This window comes from Penicillium canariense (assembly GCF_028826845.1).
Source record: "Penicillium canariense strain IBT 26290 chromosome Unknown utg000008l_segment0_segment0, whole genome shotgun sequence".
Taxonomy (NCBI): domain Eukaryota; kingdom Fungi; phylum Ascomycota; class Eurotiomycetes; order Eurotiales; family Aspergillaceae; genus Penicillium; species Penicillium canariense.
This window is the reverse complement of record NW_026622735.1, coordinates 1,188,209-1,202,638: the sequence shown is the minus strand read 5'-3', so window position 1 is coordinate 1,202,638 and position 14,430 is coordinate 1,188,209. Positions and strand designations below refer to the sequence as shown.

At 49.6% G+C, this 14,430-nt stretch overlaps 5 protein-coding genes across 5 annotated transcripts; 2 read left to right on the top strand and 3 right to left on the bottom strand.

The window, feature by feature from the left end:
• Positions 1-1,188: 1,188 nt before the first annotated feature.
• Positions 1,189-2,712, bottom strand: N7482_010375 (uncharacterized protein; the record flags this gene model as incomplete). Its single annotated transcript, XM_056692499.1, has 4 exons — positions 1,189-1,890; positions 1,944-2,046; positions 2,102-2,574; positions 2,632-2,712. The coding sequence occupies 4 exons, from the start codon at positions 2,710-2,712 to the stop codon at positions 1,189-1,191; spliced, it is 1,359 nt and encodes a 452-aa protein (XP_056538456.1).
• A 2,116-nt stretch (positions 2,713-4,828) lies between these two features.
• Positions 4,829-6,066, top strand: N7482_010374 (DUF1996 and WSC domain-containing protein; the record flags this gene model as incomplete). The annotated part of the gene is made up of 2 exons (XM_056692498.1): positions 4,829-5,332; positions 5,386-6,066. The coding sequence occupies 2 exons, from the start codon at positions 4,829-4,831 to the stop codon at positions 6,064-6,066; spliced, it is 1,185 nt and encodes a 394-aa protein (XP_056538455.1).
• Positions 6,067-7,583: 1,517 nt separating this feature from the next.
• N7482_010373 (Zn(II)2Cys6 transcription factor domain-containing protein) lies at positions 7,584-9,191 on the bottom strand (the record flags this gene model as incomplete). Its single annotated transcript, XM_056692497.1, has 4 exons — positions 7,584-8,315; positions 8,377-8,511; positions 8,578-9,069; positions 9,132-9,191. The coding sequence occupies 4 exons, from the start codon at positions 9,189-9,191 to the stop codon at positions 7,584-7,586; spliced, it is 1,419 nt and encodes a 472-aa protein (XP_056538454.1).
• Positions 9,192-10,179: 988 nt separating this feature from the next.
• On the bottom strand, positions 10,180-12,104 carry N7482_010372 (pseudouridine synthase PUS2; the record flags this gene model as incomplete). Its single annotated transcript, XM_056692496.1, has 3 exons — positions 10,180-10,414; positions 10,478-11,692; positions 11,767-12,104. 3 exons carry the CDS (start codon positions 12,102-12,104, stop codon positions 10,180-10,182), a joined length of 1,788 nt encoding a protein of 595 aa, XP_056538453.1.
• Positions 12,105-12,697: 593 nt separating this feature from the next.
• N7482_010371 (putative transcription factor TFIIE complex alpha subunit) lies at positions 12,698-14,187 on the top strand (the record flags this gene model as incomplete). Its single annotated transcript, XM_056692495.1, has 3 exons — positions 12,698-12,792; positions 12,851-12,946; positions 13,017-14,187. The coding sequence occupies 3 exons, from the start codon at positions 12,698-12,700 to the stop codon at positions 14,185-14,187; spliced, it is 1,362 nt and encodes a 453-aa protein (XP_056538452.1).
• Positions 14,188-14,430: the final 243 nt, after the last annotated feature.

Genomic DNA, 14,430 nt, shown 5'->3' with positions numbered 1-14,430 from the left:
CCGTCCCCGAAGAAAACTTGGACTGGGAGTTCCGAGAGGCGTTTGTTGCGCTGGATGAAGCCACGGCACTGTCCAACGCCTCCATCGGCGGATCAAAGATGTTCTTGAAGCAAAAGCCGCCCGTCTACGAATATAGTGAACAACTACAGTGAATATGGGGTGACTCAACAGTGGGGAATTGCAGGCCTTTATTTTTATATTTCCATAACTGCTTGGCGGGGGGCAAGGGGGGCGGCAATGATAAGGGACTGAAGATGCAGTACGTATGTGCGCCCCGTCGGATTAGCCGATCTCCTCTTGTCTTGCTTAGTGCTTGTCTTGCTTAGTGATAGAATTATATTGTATCGGTAGCATTTATCTTACCCTTCACTCCTGAATATGACAATTGCTTCATCTAGTGGGTCTATTTAATCTAGTTCTAGCGGGACTAGAGGCAGAACGAAAGCTGGATCGGGTGGTGGCCATCACTATGAATTGTAATAGAAAAATTTGCCTGTGGTACAAATATTTTCCTGATTCGCTGGGTCGGTGGATTGTGTATGATAAAGCACTTATGGCCTTGAGCTTCCTTATTGGTTAAACCAACAAGAATATTGGGTTCATCATCAAGAGCCAATGTGACGGTCGCCAAAGGACTCAGCCTGGACGACCTGATTGGAATCGAGATGACTATGACCTTATAGGAGGTATAATAATAGTTGACACTACCTCCATAGTTTCTTCCTTCTTTACTTTTGTTGTTTTGTTGAATGCACTTGTTTCATTGCTAGCTCCTTCGTAACAGAAGCAAGCGAAATAACGAAAAAAGGGTTTGAAGAGTTTACTAGGCGAACCTTGGTGAAGGACCTAGTCACTATAGCGAAAACTTTTCGCTTATAGGTCTGCTACCATTAATATGTGATGCTGTTGTAAACTCTTGGATTCTTCTAAAGTCAAGCTTGGTCCATCGACCACTAACTAAAAGGTGCGAAATACGTGTGTGTTCCGCAGCCTTATATAATGGTAGCGGCTGTAATATTACAGGTAGAAAGGCGGCCGTTTCTGGCGCCAGAAGCTATCATTTTTGGTGTCGATTTCACAGGTCCCCATATTCTAGTTGTAGCATCAAGATACTTGTGATTTCTGCGTGACTGAACAATCTGAAAGGGTTGATAATTCTGCTAACCCGGGGTGATTCCAGTTATAAAATTATGTTTCAGACTCACAATATATCTTCCAGAGACCAGAGCTTGCAAGCCAATCCAGGAATAACTCGTTCAATCCTTGCCGCAGAAGTTCATCGCCCATGTAGTACCTTCTTCCACCCCATATGCGCCGCCCAAACACACCTCCAAGTGGTTTTCCCAGTCGAATCGATTCAATCGAATTTTGTAGATCCATCCAGTAGACGCTGTTGGGCAGCCATAGCCGCTTATCATCGGCAGTTATTGCAAGTATCTCAAATTCAGAATAGCTTTGGACCGTTTCCCATATCCTCGGTGCTGCATAGTAAGTCGGTTTGCCAAATCTCTCAACGAGTTCTTTTTCAAATCCAGGGGCGATCATCTGTCTCGAGGTCTGTTGCAGGTAAGAGACCTGCTTGTTGATTAGATCCTCTAGACTCTGTAAGTCCAGGGCAAACTGCGGCTCCTTCTCCACTCTATTCAGATAGTAGGTGATTTCATCATTTAGTTTTCGGAGCCGATAAGTTATCCACTCAGGGTAGAGCGAGTTAAGATCGGCGTATGGGCGAATATTCGTCATGAAGCTCGAGTCGTACACGGTTGGATGCCTCGATCGATATGAAGTAATGGTGGATATACGCTCCTTGACGCCCTTCGCTCGCGCAGCCAGATGTTCAACCTCACCCCCTTGGAGCATCACGGCGTGTCCGATCTGTGGTCCTTCAACCTGCGATATTTAGCTCCCGTCTCGCTATAAGTCCATGTCTTGTATTTAAATACCTTTTGAGCTGTCCCATCCCCTCTCTTTATATATGTTTCTCCTCCGATCATACCGTCTGTCTCACTCAACATCAAGACACAGACGTAGGGATAGGAGTCATAGCTTAAACACGTTGACTTCAGCTAATGAGTTCAATTAGGGAGGCTCACAAACTTACTGCCAGGGTATTATAGCGCTAGCATCTTTCAAGGGATCATATTCTCGGTCTTCAGGACTCAGAATGACTCTTTCAAGTGTGGGTTCTGTCGTCAGGTTGTTTTTCATTTCAGATATTGTCGATCCCTTTACTTGTATGTTTGTGTGCCCGATCTCTGTGGGCATGATGATTTCCAATGGAATACCGGCAGCTTCAGAGACAATTCGAAGAGTTACTGGGTGTGTCCAAAAGTCTCTAACGAACTTCGAGTATCTCACTGCATCTCGGAGAACTAATGTCCCTGGGAAAGGAGAGCTTGCACAGTGATTGAGGACGTCTTGCTGGAACATCGCCCTTCGATAGGCTTTAACACCCTCGGTCGATAATAAGGGGAACGGAACCGTCCCTGCGATTGGAGATGCCGTTTCACTTTGTACTAGCTGTAGCTCTTCCATAGTGAATTTCCTCTCGGGCGGAACATAACTAAGATGTATCTATATAGAATCTCAGTTTTGGCAATAATATAATCTCGATGAGGTCACAGGACATACCGCAGGATCAAATACATCCTCGTCCCCAGTGCCCTGAACAAAGCCCCAGGCTAGTCCCTTCAAATGGCGGTACAAGTCCATACCTAGCTTGAGGAGCTATTGCGATACTGCGAGGCAAGGTTTTTGTATATAAACTCGAAGCATGAGATTTCGGGTCTCCAGGAAGCTTTACAGAAATAAATAGTCGACTGATCGGAGGATATTGCTCCCCCGTGAAATCAAGTTCCTTGGTTAGTTACCTGGTAACTATGCCTATTGGGGTAATGCTATCCAGGGGTATCTCTCATGAAGGATTTTGTTCCCGGTTTGAGACTGACAAGAAGGCTCGTATCTTATCAGCCAACAACCGAACCTTCTTATCTTTAACACGACCGTTCCCGCATAATCGATGATACGGAATAGCGTTGGTGCGTATAAAACCCAGCTGACATATTTCATTCCAGTTGTGATTGCAGGTCAGGTGCGATCGGGTTCATGTTCTTCTGGATACAAACCAAGTCCCTCCCTAGACCTCTCTGATCTACTCATTTTGGGTTGTCAAATGATTCAACGCTTTGTACCGAAACCATGTACAATGAAACTACGTTTGAAATCCCCGTACTCAATGAATGAGGCATGATTAGCTGGCGAAGTCGAAAATGTCCGTTCAGACTAAGAATGTGGCCTATCGTGCATTGTTGGTCTAGCGGTTATATTACCTAAAATTGTGCGACATTGGCCTTTGGACTAAGAAGTTTGCTGTTCATCGCGTCAGCCAATTCGGAAAGCGTGGAATACCTAGAGACGCTCTAAAGATCATCCCCATACTGCGAGCGCAACAATAGCCGCGGAATAGCACTACTAGGGCCGCAAATAATCGATCGTAGCAACGCGTCTGGTTCCCAACCACGCTGAAGCCTCGTGAGTAGGGTACAATCCCATTATTTCCCAAACTGTATAGCCATGGTAGCGTATGTTAGCCTGACAAGTGGTAAAAGAAGATTTTATTTCTAGCTAGGCGGGGAGAGGAACTACTGATGTAGGCAGTACGGCAGGTATCCGGTAAGAAGTCATGCTCATTTCCGAAGTCCGTCAAAGCTTCAAGGACCCCGAATTGCTTGTAAAGAGATACTTCCGATCGTCGTCAATGTTAGATGTGGACTGACTTGCCGGTACTGATAAATTATTCTTCTTCACACAAAAGGGGCAAGTGCTCGCTGTGGGGCGAAGAGGACCCTGTTTCATGTTGAAAGATTTTGAAACGTTTTCGTTTTCGTATCTTTTCGGACAGAGCGTTAACACGAACCAAACCTACGGATTTCGGCACTTCGTGGATATGGGGACTTTGTTACACGATGGCTCGGGTAGAATTGCTGTGGCGTTGCCCCTGGCGCTTCACGCGAAACAATACCAGGGAATGACCACTCACATCGAGTATGAGACCTAAGCCTGGACCCTGGACTCATTTCGCCATCTCAACATGGTCGTGAAAGGAAAACGTCGAGCGAGGCTTATGATACTGAATACAACCCTGAAATTATAGGTAGGCGGGACTCCTGGGTACATAAAGGTTGCCTCATCCAAAATATATTTCTCATCGTGTTTGTTATCTGCGAGCTTCCATTCTTTTTCTTGAGGAGTCTGGCTACTTCTCATTATATTCACTGCAGTCGCTCTTTATAAAATTCTTTTCCATTCGCTGGTCTTCGACTCCTGTTGGATTTATTTCTTGTATACTCTGCAGCGTGCCGAAGATGTACGTGAAGGCTACAGTTGTGTATCTTGCTAGTCTTTTTGCCTGCATATATGCGAAGGATGGACGAACCTTCGCCGTGAACCATTTCTATGGCCAAGGCCCGCTGACGATGGGACGTATGGACCCGATCATCAGCCCCGGTACCGCATCAAGCCATGTTCACGCTATTCAAGGCGGAAGTAACTTCAACTTGACTATGGATGATGACGCGTTGCTGGACTCGAATTGCACTTCTTCTCGCGTGGAAGCTGACAAGAGCAATTACTGGACACCATCCCTGTACTTCCAGGACCCGAAAAATGGGAGCTTCTTGTCGGTTCCCATGTTTTACATGAACGTTTATTATTTGTGTGCAACTTCGATTCCTTGACATTGAGACTGTATTGTCATCTAACCAGGAAAAATGCATTCAGCTTCGAACCTACTGATGACAAGATCGAAGCGTTTCCTGTTGGCCTTCGAATGGTTAGTGGGAATAATACCGTTCGAACACCACCACCGAGCGGCGCCGCGAACGTCCTGGACACAAACCAAGGCACTATTCAACCAGTCCAATGGACTTGCCCGCGCACATCCTATAATACGCCATCTTATCCAAAAGACTCAGATGGGCTGCACGGTGTTGGTATTCAAGATCCAAACAACCTTGGTGCCGGTGCCGGCTTCCCGGAAATGAACTGCGATGGTTATGCGTCTCCCCTACGCGCAGACATTCACTTCCCCTCTTGCTATAATCCTAAGGCTGGCCTCGATGACTACAAGAATAACATGGTGTTCCCAAGCAGCAAAGGTACCACGGGAGGCAAAGCAAACTGTCCTGTAGGATGGACTCACGTTCCACATCTCTTCTACGAAGTGTACTGGAACACTCCCCCCTTTGCAGACCTGTGGGAGCAAGGACAAGGATCGCAGCCGTTCATTCTGGCCAATGGAGATCGAACTGGATACTCTCTTCATGGAGACTTTGTTAGTCACCCAACTACACGGTTGCTCATACTTGTACTGATAAGAACGTTCAGATTGCCGGTTGGGATATCAACGTTTTGCAAAAGATCATTGACAACTGTGATGCGGGGGATTCTGGCATGGACAAGTGTGCTGACGCTGGCCCAATCAACGACCCTTCCGACAGCTGCAACATTGCCAACCTGATCCCAGAGACTATTTTCGGAGCTCTCGACAAATTACCAGGTGATAATCCGCCCACTGGATGGGGACAAGGGGAACTCGCAGTTCCCACTCCATCCAGTACATCAAGTACCTCGCTTACCACCGACCTACTATCCTCCACACCGACCGATGCAGCTGCTTCCAACAAAGCCTCAAGTATCGATACCACACTTACTGGATGGTCATATACCGGCTGCTATTCCGACAATGAATCTACCCGTGTCCTTAACGGTGTCCGATTCGCGGACCTTGGTATTGGGAAGGTGACTTCAACCGGTTGTGTGGAATACTGCAATAATGCCGGATTTAGCATTGCAGGTACTGAGTATGCCGGTCAATGCTTCTGCGGTGATAAAATGGAGGGAAGCTCCATACTGGCGGCAGATCATTGTAATATGAAGTGTGAAGGTGACAGCACTCAAGTCTGCGGAGGAGCCTTGGCATTGAGCGTTTATGAAAAGACCCAGCAGGAGGCCTCGAGGAGATCAAGAAGGCATTTCATGCAGCATGTGCACGGAATGCATGCTTGAATGTACGATATCCCTATGCATTTATGTATTGGAGGAGAACATTAGTTAAATAAGGTTGGCAGAGTAAGACCTAGCGAAATTACAACCTGCAGGTAGACTCCGCTGGCACAGCGCTTACAAACTTGTACGAGTAGATTATCAAGAGTGGACCAAAATACACAAGAGTGGAAATTATTGGTCATTGAGAGAATTGTCGAGACAATTGATCTGTGCCTAAGCTTGTAAGCCTATCTTGAATATAGGTCACCAACAGATTCGAGCCGAGGCAGAAGGAGGCGGGAAAATAGCACACCCAGTAGGCACCCCTAAGTCTGGAACTTTCTCAGATTTTGCAGGAAATTGTGTAGATTTTTGCAGAGATCTAAACATGAATAGCGATGTTCATAGATGTCTGAAACGCCCCGTCCAGAGCCTTACCGTATGGAGGATTGCCATCGGTGTGTTGTGGACGAGCTTCATTATCCTGAGCCCCCTCAAGATGAACATCAGATGCTGTCTGTGCGGTGATGGCCGCTTCTATACTGCGTTCCTTGTCGGACAATGCGCTTCCCAACCAGGGGCATACAGTTAAGTGAGCAAATACGAGTATCCTGATCATCGGTCAAAATAAAACGACGTTCAGTCTGGTGGAAATCGAAAAAGGTTGTTTCCTTGAGGAAAGTCGGCGGCAGCAAGGGAAGCCAGCCCAAACAAACCTTCCCAACCCACGCATGGCGATACAATTATTTTGAACGGGTTTTTGTTTGGTCCGGTTCGAGGCTATGCGAAGACATGTGATGGAAGACCCCATGACCTTCCTCTTTGGGAGTGTTCTAGGCCTTTGTCTCTCCCTTTCTGTATTTCTTTTACTCTCTACCCGGCAATAGTCAGGGATTTCTTGGTAGCTCGATCCGCACGCTTCATTTCACTTCTCTTTGCTTCCGGGACGCGCCGAGAGCTTGCGCTCTCTCGAAAGTGAATCTAATAATTCGGTTTCGAGCGCATTACGCCGGGTTATAGCGAACATGGTCTCAAGCAGAATAATAATTCTGCAAAAACAATTGACACTATTTCGCCGAGACATTGGGAATACAGAGAAGGGGCTCGAAGATCTTGATTCGTTGATTGACCCGCGCTCGTGCGCTACGCCAAGAGCCACAAGGCGTCTCCACTCGCACCACCTCGCTCATAGCCTCTGGTTGATTGGCCCGTGGCCACAAGATATGAGGCTTGCTTGGAATTGATCCATGCCGATCGGCCGCGGTGATTGCCTACGAAACTCTGCTGCGGCTAAACTCCAACAGAAGAGTAGCATGCTTGGATGGCATGGTTTCCTCTCATAAGAACGCGGTCGTAATGACATTCTTTAGTCTTTGTCAGTTACTAAGTCTCCATATCAAACAGAGACCAATCATCATCTTCCATCTCTCTGTGGTATACCTCGAACTTCCAATTTGTCGACCTCATATCCATGTATTGTTTTTGGGAGATCCTGCCAATTACATTTGCCAACTTGATACCCCGAGCACTCATGCGATTCAGCTGCGTCCTACACCATTCAGCCTTTCGGGCGCGGAATCACGAAACAGCTGCAGTGCTGCCCACGTGGGGGGCATATTAAGCTGGATTCCAGGAACGGTGAAGTCGGGTTCCATACAGAACGCAATGGATTGGCAGATTCGATTCGCAAAGTGGGTGGCCAGATAGACGCTCTCGGCGGAAGTACGGATTCCGCCTTTGTTGATCCAGCACTCCACCAGACCCGAATCTGGATTGGGGTGTGGAAGATCTTCTAAAGAGACCGTGTGTTGATGCTCGTTCGAGCGCTCAATGCATTCTGGCCACGCAATCTCGCCACCGAACATATACAGAGAGACCGCGCCCAACCAAAATAAAACGAGCAGCTCGTAGTGCTGCTGACGGGCAAAGCGGGCAATAAGTGAAGTGTCTGGCGGAACCGAAAGTGCATGCTCGGGTCTCGATTGATCTAGGTAAAACAGCATTTCTGTTTCGTTGCATTGGAGGTCCCAGAACCACACCAGCAGTTCCATCTCAAGACGGGAAAATTCTTCAAGGGACCGTCGCAAGAATATCTCCGGAATTTGACTGCGTCCAAAGGTGGAGCTGTATGACTCCATAGTCTCAAATAACGACGGTATCTGTAGCAAGATGTCAAGCAGTGTGTCGTAGCTGTCGTCCATTTGTGACACGGCTAACCACCTCGGCTGTGCGAGAAAGGTGAAGTGCCGGCCACAGAGAGTGTGATAGAGCTAACCAATTTGTTAGTTCCAGTGAAACCAGATCCCACACATAACAACTCAGTGCGCTTACTGTGAAATTCCGCACCCGCCGGTAGAGATTGCGATCAAATGGCTCGCCGGGATGAGGAGGGCCGCGTCGCTTGAGTAGTTCACAGCCGAGGAGGACGTGGTGGGTCCAGCCATGAATCCATGATGGGTTGTACAGCTACGAACGAGGTCAGTCTTCTAATAGAATAATGCTGGCGATCATCTGTAGGGGTGGGCACTCTACCTCGTATAAAGTCATGGTCATCTCGATTCCAATCAGGTCGTCGAGGCTGAGTCCTTTGGCGACGGTCACATTGGCGATCTTTTCCGACACAGAACTGTACAACCATTGGCTCTTGATGATAAACTCAACATTCTTGTCGGTTTGACCAATGTATAGGAAGCTCAAGGCCATAAGTGCTTCATCATACACAATCGATCGACCGAGCGAGTCAGGAAAGTACTTGTACCACAGACAAACTGTCCTTTGCGTCTCGCGGGCCTGGATCGAGTCACTCGGCATATAGAGACTCATGAACTTTGCAAGAAGCTGAAGACAATATTGTTTTCCATTACATTTCACAGTGATGGCCACCACCCGATCCAGCTTTCGTTCTGCCTCTTGATTCGAGCCCCGCTGCGTAGAAGGGTGGCTAAGTTGATTGCTGGTACCGTATCCCCCGCAAGCAACTCCAAAACTATAGCATCGGTCGCAACCAGGTCTCTTCTGGTCACACTGGAAATCAAATGAGTCAGTTCAAACCTTGCTTTTCTCTTGCCTTTCAAGTGGCTCCTTACCCGAACCTTCCTTTTCCGACAGGTGATACAGGTATTTGATCTCCACGCGGCCTTGGGCATTGTCAATGTAAAACGTTCAGCACCGGACGGACAGCTCGAACCTCCTAAAGGTATGTTTTCAGTCAGAGTACAAGTCACGGTACAGAAGACATGAGAAGCTTTAGTGGAGAACATTTTCAGAGTTCAAGAGCGGGGCTGTTCCTGTGATTTAAGGATGATCCGCACGGGAGCACTGCGGGAGGCTGCGCAAGCTAGGGTATGATATGACATGGGCGCAGAACACGAGCCAAGAACACGAGCTAAGTAAATGAAAAGCAACCTTGGTCGCGGGCTAAGGCCTTGTCTTACTCGATGCCGCCATGCATGACTCGCGACACGTCTTTTTTTATATGATCGCCGGTCTATTGCGCCCGGTGGTCCCTATTCCCACTGTTTTCACTAGTGAGCCATGACATCGCAGCTGAGTTCTCAGCCCATCCAGCATAAAAGCACCATGCTGATCTCCTCAAATGAAACCACGTATGCTAAGGATACTTTGAGGGAGTGCTACTGGGGGGGTGCCGCTATGGTTCACTGCGTGTTCGCAGCTCAGATGCCGAACTATTGGACGCCGGCATATAGCGATGACTATTCTGGATTAGGAAAATGGTCCTGGTTCGCCGGCCGCATACATCGCAAGACTGTCGGAGATGGACAAATAGCCAGACCTACTTTGGACGACCGCTTCCTGCACGGCCAGAGACTTGTCGAAGCCCAGCATCTGAAGGCCCTAACCACAATATCATGTAATAGATTACATCGGACCCGGCTTCGGTTGTCTTTGGAAGTTACTCCGGCGCTCGGGATTGCTATTGACGCTAAATTCTGACGGGCATCCGGAACTTCCTGCACCGTCCGGCTAGCCATTTGACAAACCTGCAATAAGAATGACAGTGTTTTTGAGTTTGCTTTATGATGATGTCCGAGATCAGATGCGGCTCGTTGCGGCTATGATTTAATTTCTAAAATGGCAACGCCGTCAACCATCACAAGACGCACGGTTTTGGCATCAACCGCCTTCCTCTCCACCATCTGGCAGGTCGCCCTCCTCCTCGGAGGAAGATTCAACCTCGGCCAGAGCCGCGCTCTCATCCTTTCCAGCCTTATCACTGGCTTTCCCCTTAGTCCTACCCTTGGCACCGCTGGGGGCAGACACAAGCTTCGATGCCTCGATCCCACCAGATGTGCAGTAAAGGAAGAAGCTGGTCTGGAAGTGGTCGATGTGGTTGAAGAATGAGGCGAAACTGCAGTGTATATATCAGTATCAAGCAAGAAACCAGGTCGTAGAGACAATCAGGACAACTTACGATGATGTCTGTTCCTCCTCCCGGAAAATCCTATCGTAGATCTCCCGCTGCTTGAACTCGTCCATTTCCTTGGTAAAATTCTCAAAGTGGACGTGCCCACGGCCCAGGCCACTGGCCTTGGAGTTGTAGCTATCAAAGATGGGCCGCTCAAGTAACAACCCCAGTCCCGGAGCCTTGGGAATGGCAATACGTGCTGGTCCATAGGTGTCCTTGATTCGGTCGGGGTGGCAGCCGCAACGAACAACAAGGGCGGCCATGGCAACCATTTTTCGAATCTGGTGCATCATGAAGCTCTGGCCGTGAACTTTTAGGCTAAGCCATTCAGTCCCATTGATGACCACAGGGTTCGTGTTCACATTGAATGACTTGATGTGGCGCTTGGATGATGGGTCCTTGAAGGTTTTCTGAATCGTGTAGTTGTGAAAATTCACGGTACCCACATATCGATTGAGGCTCTCTTGCAAGCGAGCAATACGGGAAGCAGGGGCGCGGTAGGCCCGTCTGGCCTTGATATACGCTGCCTTGACCGCCTTGATTGTGTCGTAGATCAGCTTCTGGCGAGGATCCATCTCAAAAGGCTTGTCCTCCTCAGGCTGATCGGCGCCAGATTCTTGCGGCTGCGCAGTTTGCTCAGTGGGCGTCTCCAACACTTCTGCGGCCGGCTGATCCTCGTTTTCGGGCTTTCCCTCTTGATCGCTGGAGAAGAGAGACTGCTGAACGATGCTGCGAATATCCTCTGGCACGTTCTCCAGAATGGGCTTAATATATTCCTCGTCGACCTTCTCCCAATAGTCAGCAACTTCCTCTTGTCGGGCCTTGACATCAGCCAGATCGCCTGCCTTCTCAGCAAGCTCCACAATCTTCTTCCCCAGATATGTACTAGGGTGCGGAGGAAGGAGACAATGACTTGGCAACAGATACTCGTAGACCCGAGAGTCGCACATCTGATAACAGCTGAAACTCTTGGCTGTTTGCTCAAATCCCCACACCCGGATCTGCGGACTGAGGTGCTGATTGATCTTCTGCACGATATCAGGGTCCTCGACAATCATCTTGAGGGAGATCACGTTTCCCGCGGCATGCACACCCTTGTCGGTACGTGCACAGCGAACGAATGACGACTTCTTGGGATCGGTTGCGTTGGCTTTGGAGATTGCGCCAGCTGCGACCAAGGCCGCAAACAGCTCGCCTTCGATGGTTGGCTTGTCCTCGATTCTATTCGAATTCGAACGTGCGTCAGTACCAATATCAAGTGAGTTACTAGGACCAACAACAAGGCATCCACATACAATTGCATGCCATAATAACCTGTTCCAGAGTAACCGATCATGACCGCAACTTTCTTTTTCGGACGGCGCTCCTCATTGTCGATTTCGTCCTTCGAGAACTCCGTGGCATAGATAGGGGTCGCGATCGCTTCACCATTCTCGAGCTTGCGGCGCTTAGCCGCTTCTTTTTCTTCCGTGCGTGCCCTCTTGTCTATGTTTTGACGACTTCCTTGGTTAGCCGCTGGGCTCCGGCCGTACTTTTGGAAACCCCATGCCACATACCTCCATTCTGACCGTCCCATATCGCGGTTCTTACGCCGTCCACCAGCTCCCTTTCCTCCTGCATCGTTGTCGGCCATGGCACCCGTTTGAAGAACTCCGCGAGCTCAGTTTCAGCGTTCGTCTTGATGTGGAGAAATTGAGTATGTCGTCGAGCAACAGTCTGAACTCGGGGGTGGAAATAAAATCGGCAAGAACTGGAGACACGAGGAGAAGAGAAAATCCCCGTGAAATTGCGCTGCCAGACAGTAGAGGCGCGCATTAACTCGAGACTGCGAAGTCGTTCGCAGACTGCGCAGCTGCGGCCGCGGACATTTTCCACGGTGAATGGCGCTAGGCTATATCCGGTTAGTGCAGGTCCCAACGCTAGGCTGTCACTGGTAATTCAACACCCCAGGCAGCGAGGCCGTCAAAGTGTCTGGAAGCTTTCCCAGCCGCAATTCACAGAGCCTCTTTGTATCCCCCGACCTGGCGCACCTGCCTTGCGCTACCCTGCGCCCGTGTTCCCATCTCTACTTAGACTTCATCTCGCGACGAGTCTGTGAGAGATGATGATTCTTTCTGCTCCTTAAAAACCGCCACCAGAAGCCCCGTCTTCCGCCTTTCCAAGCCTCGAGCTATCTGCCACCGCGGACGCTGCGCTAGCACTTCTAGGAGAGAAGCAGTCGCAGCCATGGATCTCGCCAACACGCTCATCAGAAGCGTTGTACGTGCCTTCTACGAGACCCGCCACATCTTGGTCGTCGATGCGCTCTTCCTACACTCGGTGTACGATGCCCTCCAAAGGGACTGCGATTGGAATGTTCAATTGGCTGACATACCACAGCCTCCATGCGGAGGATCTCGCTTTTTTGATGGGGATGCAGCAAAAGGACCTGCGCAAGCTTTGCGCCCGGCTGCGGGAGGATCGTTTGATTGCAGTGTACGGCTCGCCTTTGTTGACGCACTCCGCGACCTTTAAAGCTAACCAAAGTCGATTTTTCTGACTGTAGGAGCACGCGCGCAGAAATTCGCGATGGCTCGACTCGGCCCGTGAACCGCGAATACTATTATATACCCCTGCACCCGGTCATCGACGCGATCAAGTATAAGGTTTCCAAATTAACATCGACGATCAAAGCCCAGTACACCCCGAGCGAGGAGCGCAAGGAATACATTTGTCTGCGATGCCTGGCCGAATGGACCGAGCTGGACGTGCTCAGCCTAGTTTCCGAGGAAGGATTTGAGTGTCAGAACTGCGGGGCGATCCTGGAGCGGACCGAGGATGTTAGAGGCACGGAGGGCATTGACCGAACAGGACATGAGAAGAACAGCAAGCTCATGGCACAGCTTGACAAAATGCTCAAGCTGCTGAAGCAAATTGACTCAGTGGAAATCCCACCCAACGACTTTGACACCGCCTGGGACCACAAGGTTGAGGTTCCCCGGAACCAGAGCACTCACCCGATTCGTGCGGCTATCGCGGTGCCTCCCAAGACCCAAGATGTTGTCCGTGGAAATATCAAGACCGATGCTGCTGCTTTGGAGATCTCTCTCACGTCCAGCGCCGAGAAGAGTGCCGCCGAGCAGGCCGAGGAGGCTGCTCGGAAGATTGCCGTGGAAAAGCAGAACGCTTTGCCCGTATGGCACACGCATTCCACTGTGAATGCCGCCCAAGGTACTGCGCAGCTGAAGAACGACGCTGGTGCTCCTCTGAAGTCAGAGCTTGAGGATGAGGACCAGAAGCCTAGCATGGACGCCTTGGACGCCAAGGTTGCCGCATACTATGCTGAGATGGAGAAAGAGAATGCTATGCAGGCACAAGCAGATGCCAGCAGTGCCGAGGAGGACTCGGATGACTTTGACGAGGAGTTTGAAGACGTGGGAATATCTGGCCCCAGTGGTCCAGGTACCCCAGCCACTGGAGCTGGCCCTACCAGTTTCCCTATGCCTTCGCCTGGACTGGCTGGGGTCAAGAGAGAACATGATACCTCCAGCGCTGCTCCTTCCACCGTTGGTACCCCGTCTACACCTGCTGATGATGGACCCGCGATGAAGAAGATCAAGATGGAGTCGGGGACCAACTCCGAGCCTACCATCAAGCCTGAGTTTGATGCGAAGCCTGAGCCCGACTTGCAGGATGAAGAGTCTGATGAGGACGATGAAGAGTTTGAGGATGTATGATATGCTGTCGTCCATATTGCTTGTCCAATTGGTGTCGAAAATGATAGACGGGAGCCTCACTTTTCATGGCATCGGCGCAGGCGCCTTGCCAGCTCCCACATGCTGGTATGAAATATATGCCCATCAAAACATACCAAACACTTCTCACATGTGTTAAGACGGGCTTCGGCCGTACAAGACTGTAGAAAAACACTCTCTGGTTCAGGCATTGCCTAACATTGAAGACTGTAGAAAGAGCTTTGT